The sequence below is a fragment of the Sinocyclocheilus rhinocerous genome, unplaced genomic scaffold, assembly GCF_001515625.1.
Source record: "Sinocyclocheilus rhinocerous isolate Xijiao unplaced genomic scaffold, SAMN03320098_v1.1 scaffold523, whole genome shotgun sequence".
In the NCBI taxonomy this organism is placed as follows: Eukaryota; Metazoa; Chordata; class Actinopteri; order Cypriniformes; family Cyprinidae; genus Sinocyclocheilus; species Sinocyclocheilus rhinocerous.
The window spans coordinates 287,183-299,237 of NW_015626042.1; the positions used below are offsets into that span (position 1 = coordinate 287,183).

Consider the following 12,055-nt stretch of genomic DNA (forward strand, 5'->3'; position numbering starts at 1 on the left):
CGCGTTATTATATTTATATATTGCCAACATTTATTTCCATGATCTGCCATTTTCGATATTATCCTCGCTTGTTTCTTCACAATACCTGCAGATTCGGCTGTGCAGGTGCGGCTGGCATAGAACATGGGCGGGTATATGCAAATGTTGGGGGCGTAACTATTAGTGATCCCGACTGTAACGTCACAGTCGGTGTTATGTTCTGATTCGCCTGTTTTTTTAGTGGTCTTTTGCATGCACAAGATTTACATAAGAAGGAGGAAACAATGGTGTTTGAGGCTCACGGTATGTCATTTCCATGTACAGAACTGTTATTATTCAACTAGGCCAAGGTAAATACAGTTTTCCATTCTATGGCACCTTTAACAGATTTCTACTTGGGTTTCAGCAGTCCCTAGCCCCTGAACAACGCGTTTTTACTGCGCTTGTCCCATTATACTAACTGGCTGCAGTGTCATCGGATGTTCACCAAGTGCTGGTCCACTGCTTGTTGTTGAGCTGCTTTAAGGACCGTCTGCAAATTTACCTCACAATAATTTGTTCAAATTAATGTTTACAAGGCTATAGTAAATAGTGAGCAAACTGACTGAATATTTTGCCAATATCTTTTGGGGACTTACAGTAACTTTTATGAAAATAATTGTGTACTGTACATATATAAAGGAGAGGTACTGGCAAAATCTCACCTGTAGTAAGTCAGTCACATACTATAACCTTTGGAACATGAAAAAACCCTATTGGTAAATTACTGTAATTTTTCATTAAATATTTGTGTACTGTACATACAGTATAGGAGATATTGGCAGAATCTCACCTGTAGTAAGCCAGTCTTCTATCTAGCAAGGTAGTACAGCCTTTGAAACATGAAAAAAAAAAAAAACTTTTAGGGACTTACAGTAACTTGTTTATGAACGTACTTGTGTACTGTACATATATGAAGAGAGGTATTGGCAAAATTTCACCTGTAGTAAATCACTGTAAGTAATACATGCTCTACAGTTTCACAATGTGTTATTTTAAATGTTAAATGTAATTTTAATTAAAACACTTTGGACGTTTTAACCCAGTCAGTGGAATTGTCAGACGGTCCCTTAGGCATCATTCGCTTTGATGTCGCGTCAAAGACTTTTCCTGTTTGAATCTTCAGCTACAACACACGTAGGCGGTTTTTAATAATTTTTTATGTCAAAATAAAGTGGTTGCATATTATTAAAAGTAATCGTGCTGATATCTTTGTAAGACTGTCGACTTTATAGAACAGTGGCAAGGGAAAGCGAGTGTCTGGCGAATATGAAACTAAAACTAACTTATACGGCGCGGAAATAGCATGCTTCCCGCGTAGTTAAGGTTTGTTTTGTAATCATTATCGACATAAGATTAGCTCTGTAGTTCTTCTTTTTTTAACAACTCAACTATGCCAAGGTAAATACAGTTTTACATTCTATGGCACCTTTAAGTAGGGCCCCGAATTTCTAGCTACGGCCCTGACTGCTGTTTAATGTGATTTACCCATGTTTCTGGATCTACTGTACATCTCTGGCTGATCCTGGAACAACATTCCTATAAAGCAGTCACTGACTACGTTTACATGGACATCAGTAATCTAATTATAGAAAAAAATCTCTGTTTACATGGTAGATTCTTTATCAGAGTATTGTCTTAATCGTGTTAAAATTGGAATATTGTTGTCCATGTAAACGTACTGACTGACTGTTCCAGAAACAACCACGGGTGCTGGCCCAGGGACCTACTGCGTTCCACCGCACTCACCTTTACGATGAACCGCCAGCGCCGGGGCCCGCACGTCATCGTAGGAGCGTCCGTCCGTGATGACAATCATGATCTTGCGCTTGTTGGGTTTGGATTTGCTGAACAGTTGATCTGCAGCAAATGTGATGGCGGCTCCCGTGCTGGTGCCTCCGCTCCAGTAGTTTATACGCTTGATAGCATTCAGCAGATCAGCTTTGTTGTTGTGTTGTCCGAAAGCGAACTCAAGCCTCTGTTCGTACGTGTACTGTACAATTCCTACACGCGTATCCGTGTCTGAGATCTCAAATTCCTGCGTCACGTTTGCGACGAACTGGAGCACGGTGCGGCAGTTTCCGGTTCCCACGCTGCTGGAGCCGTCGATGACGAAGGCAATGTCGTTGGCATTAAGGCAGGTCTTACTGCACACCAGGCGGTCTGTGTCGCACACGCTCTTCACCAGAGGCTGTACGGCTTTGCGCAAAGCGAACCAGCTCATGATAGGGAGCGAGAAGTAGCCATTGCTTCTGCACACAGCCTACAGACCAAAACAAGAAATAAAGTTCTCTCTGATTCCCTCAATTGCGTTCGTTTGCCATGACATTCTAGTACGTGTCAAATTGTACACCTCACTTTACTCAATTAATACCTTGTCAACAAAGTTGGTCTCCACCACGTTCTGTTTTTCATTCTCATCTGGGCCCTCGATGGTGACAAAGAAGATGTTGATGCCTGACTCTCTGGCCAGACGTGAGGCCTCCTCCACTTTGTCAGTGGGCCAGCCGTCCACCAGAACCACAGCCACATTGGGCGCCCCACCTCTGTTCCCATTAGCATCACTGAAGAAATGCTTGTTGATGTAGGAGAGGGCCTTTCCTTAAAGGGCCACAGAGTCAGAATCAGTACAAAACAGCTACAGTTCCATCCACCTTCCTCCCTATGAACACTCTCTACTGTGTTTCAATTGCAGCACTGTTTCGGGTCAAGTCTCTGCCCTGAAATGCTTTCCTTAAATGCTTCCAGGACTTCAGGAAAAGGCAAGAGTGCAGCACGCTACTGCTGAAAACTATCAATGCAGCAGTTAATAAAACTGGCAAAACATCTCTTTATCTTTGTTTCCACCACTTGTAATTGATTGCTCAAATTGTCATACTTATACAAATGCTACATTAAATGGACCTAAAAAAAGTACTGGGGAATGTAAGGCACACCTAAAAGCTAAACTAAAACATTCTGAGTTTGCTCAACTCTGCATGACTTTTGCCCAGATTTCTGCCCCATTTTGCAGTCTGGACGAGTCAGTGCTGAGATTTGGAGCCAGTCTGCAGATTTTGGTCAGTCGAAGTTGACTGATTTCAGGTAAAATTACATAGTATATGATAGATAAAGACTGCTTAGTGTGATTTTCAGTTCTTTCCTCTCTAGCCATTTATAAAACCAGCAAATGTATGATGCCTAGTGTTATAAAAAGTCATGTAGAGAGTTTCTCTTTACTAATTTCACTTTTCACTATCATTTATGCTTAATGTATTTTAATCAGCCAGTGTTTTAATGATTTTTTGTGGATGCATGAAAGTCAGTTCTCCCCTAGGTCTCCAAGCTTGTTACATTTACCACAACCGAATGTCTATATTTTTAGCCCTAGATCTATTGTTTTAACATTTCAGTTTAAGCATTGAAATGTGTAGAAAGGTGTATCATCTTTCTCTACAATACATGACACTTGCTTTGAAATTTTGCTATCTAAAATTCATATATTGCGCATGACTTTAGTGCCCAGATAGTTTTTGGGGTCACTGCAGCCCTCAGGGATTTCAGAGTCGTTACGCAGGTTTGCGTAAATCATATACAGAAGATGAAGGACTATGGTCCTGATTAAACAACATCCAACCAGATTCATCAAAGCAGATAATGTTGTGTCCTCGGGCTATCTTTAACTTTATAGCTCTGCTAGAGTGGGCAGCTGCTTTTTTTTTTACAGGATTCCACTGTTATATTAAAGTGAAACACTATCTATAACACAAACCATACAACCAATGTGAAAAACTAATCTCTAGGTTGGATAAACCTCAGGCATTTGGTCAGCTTACACAAAAACACCACAGAGTGGCACCAGCTCTGTAATTTAGCCACAGTTCCCAGCTCAGATTTAGATCTTATTTGAAACGGAGATGTGCAAACAGGGTGAAATTCAGTGAAACCATGTGATGACTTCTGCTTTTTGGGCTTCAGGGTACAGTTCAGGGTTATTCACTCACCTACATTGGACAGACCGCCCTTCTGGACTATTTTGCTGATGGCTGGCTTCAGATCCTTGGAGCTGGAGAACTGTTTTAGACTGAATTCTGTGACTGGATCATCCCTGGATCAGAAATTAAATGTTGATACGTAATATCAGCATGATCTACCTGTGTATATGTATGTTTTGGTTTGTTGGGTACACACTAAAATGCACATTATCAATGTAACTGCAGCACTGATCTTAGAGATGTACAAATGTGCCCCTATTGATCATTGAGTTTACTGAATAATATATTATACATTAATTAAACCATGCTGTAAGTTCCTTAAATTCAATAGTGTACAATCTTCGAAGGATTCATACACATTTATGCATACATCATTTTAGACACTGTCAGTATATTGATACTGTATGTTTCAGTATCCAAGTGAGTGAACATTTATGTATGCTAAAACCAAATTTTACTTATGAATATCTACCAATACTAATTACATTGTTTTATATGATAGTCCCTCACTTATTCTTATCAATACTTCAAGTATTTGAGTGTTTTCTGGGACAGGGACACATTATTACCCGTATTGAATGATGCCCATCATGGCTCCAGCTACACCCACATTAATGACCTGAGAAACCTCCACAAGGAAGTCTTTCTGAATCTTAAAACGGCGTTTCCCAATGCTCCAGCTGCCATCCATGAGGAATGCAATATCAACTTTACAGTCTACAAAGACAAGATGAGAATAAGATGAGAGCCATGAAAGGAAGTGAATAATAGTCTCACAATCAGTGACAGTTTTGAAGGAGCATGAAGGAATGGTACTTGGATCTCCTTGAGACATGGGTTCAGGAACTCTGGCTGTTGAGTCGTGTCCTCGTGCGTTGAAACCTGGAAGATGAGAGGATGTTACAATTACAGGTAACACTTTATTTTGATAGTCCACTTTAGACATCCTACTAACAGTAAGTAACTTTGTAACTACATGTCAACTAGCAGTCATTAGAGTATTAGTAGACTCTCTGCTTAATATCTTCTAACACTTTATTTTGATAGGCCCACAACATACTGACTATAAGAATATTCGCAAGTATATGTCAACTTATTTGACTAACCCTAAACCTAACCTAACAGTCTAATCTGAGAGTTAGTAGACATGTAGTTGTGAATCCATGATTAGTTGACATGTAGTTTCGAAGTTACTTATAGTTAGTAGAATGTCTAAAGTGGACTATCAAAATAAAGTGTAACCCAATTAGATCATCATTAAATCATGAACCTTATCTATAGTACTTTAAAGAACTATGTATGGCTATATTGTCAAGTCCAAATTGAAAATTAAATAATTTGTCTATATAATTGAAAAAAAACGGGAGAACTACAATGCCCTGGTAATGGATTTTGCTGATCAAGTTACTTCACTTTTGATTGCAAAACATGTAATAAACATGTAATAAAGCAACCCAGGCCCATTAGAAAAATACTTTCTGCAAAATGATATTTTGCTGCTTCTTACACGTTTGGCATGTTCAGTGAAATGTCCAGTGAGTGGAACTAAAGACATGTTCAGTTTTATCGGTCACAGACAAATGACACAGTATTGTGCAAGGAACCACATGAAAATAAGTCTTTATTAACTCTTTCCCAGCCATTGAAATAATTTTCCAGCTTTCTGTGCTTTCACCATTTTATGGTAGGAGGCGCTATTACACATTTTCTGAACGAGTGCTAAATCTCTGGATCAAACACAGGTGAAGAAGAATCAGAAGAAAAGTGTTGGTGTTTTACTGCTACTAGTGTTCATTTCAACGGGAAAATGCAGTGAATTGTATGTATAGGTATGTTTCGGAGTTTTGCAAAAATTTTCATATAAGCACATTTTTCAAATGAACCCATGTGGCAAAAAAAAAGTTAGATGTCTCACCGGACTCGAACGGGTTTGACCCAGCAAGCGACTAATTAACTAATTAATATACATCATGCAATCATTAAAAAAATTTATTAATTAATCAAATAAATTTAAAATCCTGTATTCGGTCATAGTTTCTTAAGCAGGACTATATAACAATATTGTGCACTGTGTGCTTTAATATACAAACGTGCTTGTGCCTTTGACACACCTCTGGTCTGACTGGTCTCAGATGGAGGCTTGTGTTCTTCTGGCGCAGGAGCTGAAAACAGAAATCATGTACACACGAATCAGGCCTCCAGTTTCACAAAGACACAGTGGCTCACAGTGATGGTGACCCCTCCTCACTACAGTTACACAACCAGTAACATACTCACTGGAGCTGTGCCCACAACTCCGATTTCACAGCCATGACGACTGATGTTTTGAATAAATATGCAGTAAAGCTGGGGGACTGGCAAATGCGTATACGTTTCTTCTCATTAATCCAGGCATGATTTGTATTATAGCATTTACTAGATGAGTACAGATACCCTTTTTGGTACATGCCGCATTATACCAATGCATGTATTATTAGCAATGATGTAACATAAATAATCTAACTTATTTAAATAAGCTATCTAGCAAAATGTTTATGAAAGGAAATTTGGACCAGGCAGGGACAGGGGCGATTTTTTTTGCTGGATAACTGAAATATCAACTGACCCTGGATTTCTGACCCTGTGGTACAAACCAGAGTCAGCAGCATTAACAGCATGGCTGAGGCTCCCAACAAAGTCTCTTTTGAATCCAGACACGGGGACAGACGTTGTAGTTATATGGAGTGTGCGGTCCACACACTGCTCACTGCCATCACACACTTAATGGAAGCTTCCCACCATAAGTCAGGCAGAGAGACCCATTAGACCAGACCATCTTGACCATGTTGGGAGCCCAGCTTAAACCAGCTAAGACCAGCGAAGCAGCTTAGGCAAGGTTACAATGTTATTTCAGTTGGAAACCCTCGCAGAGAGCCATGTTCATACGGAACATGTGTTATAACACATGTATAACATATACTCATTGCATAGACTTTTTGCCATACATGTATTGTTCCAAAATAAAATGAGAATACTTACAATACTGTCCAAAGTTATGCAGCCAGTGCTCATACTCTGTGTTATCAGGCCTTGGGTCAAGAGCTGCAGAATAGAGGCAGCATTTGCAGGAACAGTTAGTTCAGCATAGTGCATTATGGAAAATATACCCATAATGCCCGTGTGAAAAAAAGCCAAACAATCAAAAGCTGTAAAGAGGAGTAAAAAACCTGTAGATTACCACCTATTCTTACACATGATTGATGAAGTTAAAGTCATATAGCTCCAGCAGAAATGCATGCTGCTCTGAATGTTTTTGATGTCATATGGGTCGCACATTGGCATGGACTTTTAAACTTGAAAGCTAGCGGCATGGCCTATTTAAACCACGTGAAGCAAGTAAACGCAGTGTGAAAACGAGTAGCAGAGAGTAGCAGGAACCTGTGTACATTGATATGATGCTATGGTGATATCAAAAACAGACGTGCTATGCATACTATGAAGGCATAATTCAGAAATTCAGATTTATGTGGTTATATATATATATATATATTCTCCTCTGGTACAACCGTAGACGTGTCAGATTTCGATTAGCATGAATTATGAAGTGTTTATGGATATTCAATTGGAATTTAAAACGATATTTAATCTATGTTTATGTCTTGTTTATTGCTCACTTATGGGGGGTTATGTTCTTGAACTGGATGATGAGACCTGCATAATGATTATGATACCTGTTGGTCTTCTGGTGCCAGAGAAGCCATCAGGTCGTGCGTACGCAGGGTGCGGCCAATCTCTTCTTGCAAGTGCTAGATAGGGAGATTGAAAAACTATTTACAATACATTACTTCAAGACATCAAATGGACTTTTAGACGTTTATGTAGCAAGGAAATATTTTATATTAATCTGTTAATCATGTTTAGAGGTTTAGAGATCATTTACTGTCAAATTAAAGAAAAACAATGTGTTCTGTCATGCCAACTATGATGTCAACTCCAGTTAGACAGTTCTGATAAAATAATCACTTTGCATATCACACAGGCATTAATGGCATTAGCCATTTTATTTGTTTTCATAATTTGTTTTTAATTCATTTTGATGAATACTAAATCTGTTTTTTGTGATTGGGATGAATTAATGCACATTCACATTTAGTCTAGAACTACAGTAACATCATGTTCACACAGCGCACACAACTCCTCTGCACTTCCGATTTCTCCCAACATGGGGACAGGAGAGCTGTCAGTCAATAAATGGGAAAACAAAGTAACTGGAGTTACTTTTTTGAAAAAGTAACTCAGATATTTTCTTGTAAATTAAAAAAGTAATGCGTTACTTTACTAGTTACTTGAAAAAAGTAATCTGATTACGTAACTCGCGTTACTTGTAATGCGTTACCCCCAACACTGGGAATTAGTATATGTGTGTTAAGAGCATTCTCATGTTCTTCTTTGATAATCAACCAGTTAGTTCAGGTTCTCAAATTAGATTGCTTTAACAACTCCAGTCCAAACACACTGATATTTAGTCCAGCAGCACAGGGACTTTTCACTGTGGTTCTGTGCATCTGTCAGGGGATTTTACAGTGATTCTTTCTGCAGGTGAGTGAGTCAATGAATCATTCACTTAAACGATTTGTTCAAAAACATGGAATTATTTAGAAATAAACAGCATAACTGTGTGTATTGTCCTCTTGCATTATCAACATACTATTTTTCTGTTTAACACTGTAAAGCTGCTTTGACACAATTTGTATTGTACAAACAGCTTTATAAATAACGATGTCGATTCAACTTTGACTTTGTTTGACAGTATTGGTTTAACTGGCAGTGGAGCATAATTAGACAAAGTAAGTGGCGATATTGTGCCTAAAAACAATTCAAACAATTTCCTGTTTATTGAACTGTTGTATAAAAGCATTGTATATTTTGTGTCTGAGATAAGTTTCAAGAATCTGTGAGGAGCATATGAGCCTCGTTCACGCCTTAAAGAGGTCATGAACTGCCTCTGTTTTTTTATTTTGCACTGCTCTCCGAGTTCCACTAATAATGTTATCAAGATTTTAACATTTTTTTTTTATCAAAAAGCATAATAACTTAGAAGCAATAGGCTATTTTTTTGTCCTGCTTTGACCTCCCTCTTCAGAACGCTCTGTTTGAATAGATGCGGAGGATTGTAGACTCGGAAGTAAACACACACTGCTGTGATTGGCTAACAGTTGTGTATGTTTGACAGCCTACATCCTTCACAGATGGACGCATAAATACTCATTACATATCAAACGAACTGTAATAACAGACAAAGCAATAGTTACTCACACTTGTGCGTTGCGACATTACTGTCAGATCCAATATAGTCGCACAGCATCGTCTTTCATTTTCAATCTTTCTGAAAATCCTGCGTTGAATTGTGCCTTGTTTGTAAACGAATCCGCAGTACAATGAAGTGAACAAAGGACCATAGTGATGTGGTCTGGCACTTCGTTAAAAATAAAGTTCATCAAATAAAGTTTATCGTTTGGTTTCTGCATAGACCTGTAAGCTGTCAATATAAGCTGTTTTTAGACTAACGAGAAACATTTTTATCGTTTTTATCGTTTATATAGTTTTTATAGCACAATGACCTCTTATATATTAAAAGATCAAGGACATTTTGATTTCTCAGTTCATGACCCCAAATGACAGTATGCAAGTGCATGGTGTTGTCACTTATCTGAGTTGCCTTACACTTAGTATCCAATTTATTACTAGTCTTTAACTTACCTGATGTCACTGCAGTGATGTACAAGATGTCCTCAATATTTATTTACTGTCAAGTATCATTTAAACATGTTTACTTGCTTAGCTAAAGCCTTGCTATATCTAAAGGTGCTAATTTCAGACAAAGCTTTACCTGATCCCTCGGATGCAAAAAGAGCATTGGACTGTCAGTTGTGTTGTTTGATGTGTACACATGCGAAGACACGCACATGCTAATAGACGGCATCTGCAGATACTTACTGGGATTAGACTGCGCCGTGTGCTGGTTCCTCTCAGACTGCGGCTGCACCCGACTGAAAGCTGCTTAACAATGTGAAACAGATGTACAAATATCCAAGAGAGAAGAAAGCAAGAGTTCATGCCTGCATCGCAGCTGCTACTGAGTGATGTCTGAATTGAATGAATGAGTCATGCGAACCTGAAGCTGAGGAAACATGCGGCTGTCTTCGGATCGTGGTGCCCGTTTCTGGCCTGTGCACACCTGCCGTCAAAATGCAAACACATTCAAGACAAGCCACATGTAAAGCTGCACCTCACTGAAAGAACACACTACATCTAAATTAACAATAGAAAGTCTGAGCTGATCTATCAATGTGATATACCAAGGACTGTGCCTTTCATATACTGTATGCAAAACAGCATGTTCGGTCTTTGGGGAAAGCTGTTAAGTGCTCCTTGTCTTCAACTATTAATTGTGCAAAACAGGAATTATATTGTCACCAACAGAGGAGAATACACTGAGGATACACTGATTTCCACAACAGAGGTTTATTTGCAGGTAACAAGCCATGTGAACAGGTAAGTCAATGAGTTCAGAGAATTTCATCAAACTTAGCTCAGATGGTAATAGGCTTTCTATTTCACAGGCACAGCATACAGAAACAGTGTAACAGGTAATCATGAAGACAGAAAAAGACGGAAGACAGGACAATTCACATCGAGAGTTTCTGGTAAGGAGTCAATAACCGGGTAGGCTACTGTGCTGTCTACCCTAGACAAATAAATTCCTCCATTTGTGTGAAGAAATGAAATTGTGAGCAGATTTTTATATTTCAAACGGTTTGATCATGGTGAGGAAATAGCTTGATGGCAGGAAGAGTCTCATATCTTCTGCATGCACTGTTAGACATGGGCATACATAAGGGCATGGAGTAGAGGCTCTGTAGAGACTTTCTAAATTTCAGTCATTAGTGCTGAATTTTTAAATACTACTCAAAAAAGATTCATGTGATTCTCACCAAACTTGGTAAACATGATGCCAAGACACTGAAGGTGTTAAATTGTGAACTGATTTTTGATCTCAACCGGTGTTGCCATGGTGAGGAATTAAATTAATGACAAAAATGGGAAACAAAGTGTCTGTTTTAGATCAGATTGGATGAATGTGGCTATTGTGGTTCACAGTCATAGCGCCACCAGCTTGCAGAAGGAAGCGTGACATATACAGATTTTGAAACAGTTACATATTTGGACTAAAGAGACAAACGTATACAAGAGAGAGATAGCTGGGAATATTGGAGGAAAACAGCAAGTGAGATCAACACTCATCTAGCTCAGGACACAAACAATCACCAGCAATATATCAAAATACCAAACAATATACCTGTTCCTAGAGTACAAAGAAAATTAAAGACAACAGGTAAGCATCACAAGACAGGACAAAGAGTCAGAGTAATAGGAGTGGGGTTTACCTGTGTTTGTGCGGGGTGAAAACCTATTGGCATAGACGGAGCTGCCTCTAAATGCTTCAGACAAATGTTATGGTTAGAGTTTAGGGCATGTGTTACTGACAGAGGAAGTGAGGACTACAGACAGTGTCAAAGCAGAACATACCTTGCGCAGGACCCTTTCCTTGGGTGCTCTGTGACTGTCCTACATGCAGTATTAAGAGAAAACAAATATTGAAGCACTGATATATTCTCTGTTTCTTTTTACTGTAACAGCAACCTTAAAGTCAATATACAGTGCCTTCATTTTTTACACGTTTTGTTATGTTGCTGCCTTATGTTAACCTGCTTAAATGTACTTTTTTCCCACATCAATCTACACACCATACACCATACTGACAAAGCAAAAACAGAATTGTCACAACTTCGTAAATGAATTAAAAATAAAAAAAACTGAAATAAGTACATTGCATTATCTAATAACTAAATATTTAGCTGAAGCACCTTTACAGCCTCAAGTCTTTTTTGTTTGATGCGACAAGCTTTGCTCATCAGCATTTGGCAATTATCTGCCATCTCTTCACCTCTCAAGCTCTGTCAGGTTGGAAGGGGGCGGATGCATGCATTCAGGTTTCTCCAGAAATATTTGATTGGGTTCAA

At 38.8% G+C, this 12,055-nt stretch overlaps 1 protein-coding gene across 5 annotated transcripts in view; it reads right to left on the reverse strand.

Moving 5' to 3' along the window:
* The window catches only part of vit (vitrin), a 25,351-nt gene that overhangs the window by 1,521 nt on the left and 11,775 nt on the right, over positions 1 to 12,055 (reverse strand). For 3 of the 5 annotated variants that reach the window (XM_016513933.1, XM_016513917.1, XM_016513952.1), the window contains 12 exons: positions 11,562 to 11,600; positions 11,420 to 11,473; positions 10,147 to 10,209; positions 9,969 to 10,031; positions 7,703 to 7,777; positions 7,011 to 7,073; positions 6,104 to 6,154; positions 4,809 to 4,874; positions 4,562 to 4,709; positions 4,002 to 4,105; positions 2,393 to 2,619; positions 1,768 to 2,281 (listed from right to left, as the gene is read on the reverse strand). In XM_016513933.1, coding sequence (XP_016369419.1) covers positions 1,768 to 2,281; positions 2,393 to 2,619; positions 4,002 to 4,105; positions 4,562 to 4,709; positions 4,809 to 4,874; positions 6,104 to 6,154; positions 7,011 to 7,073; positions 7,703 to 7,777; positions 9,969 to 10,031; positions 10,147 to 10,209; positions 11,420 to 11,473; positions 11,562 to 11,600 — 1,467 coding nt within the window. The remainder of the gene's footprint in view (positions 1 to 1,767; positions 2,282 to 2,392; positions 2,620 to 4,001; positions 4,106 to 4,561; positions 4,710 to 4,808; positions 4,875 to 6,103; positions 6,155 to 7,010; positions 7,074 to 7,702; positions 7,778 to 9,968; positions 10,032 to 10,146; positions 10,210 to 11,419; positions 11,474 to 11,561; positions 11,601 to 12,055) is intronic. The other 2 variants (XM_016513924.1, XM_016513942.1) reach the window with 2 other exon arrangements.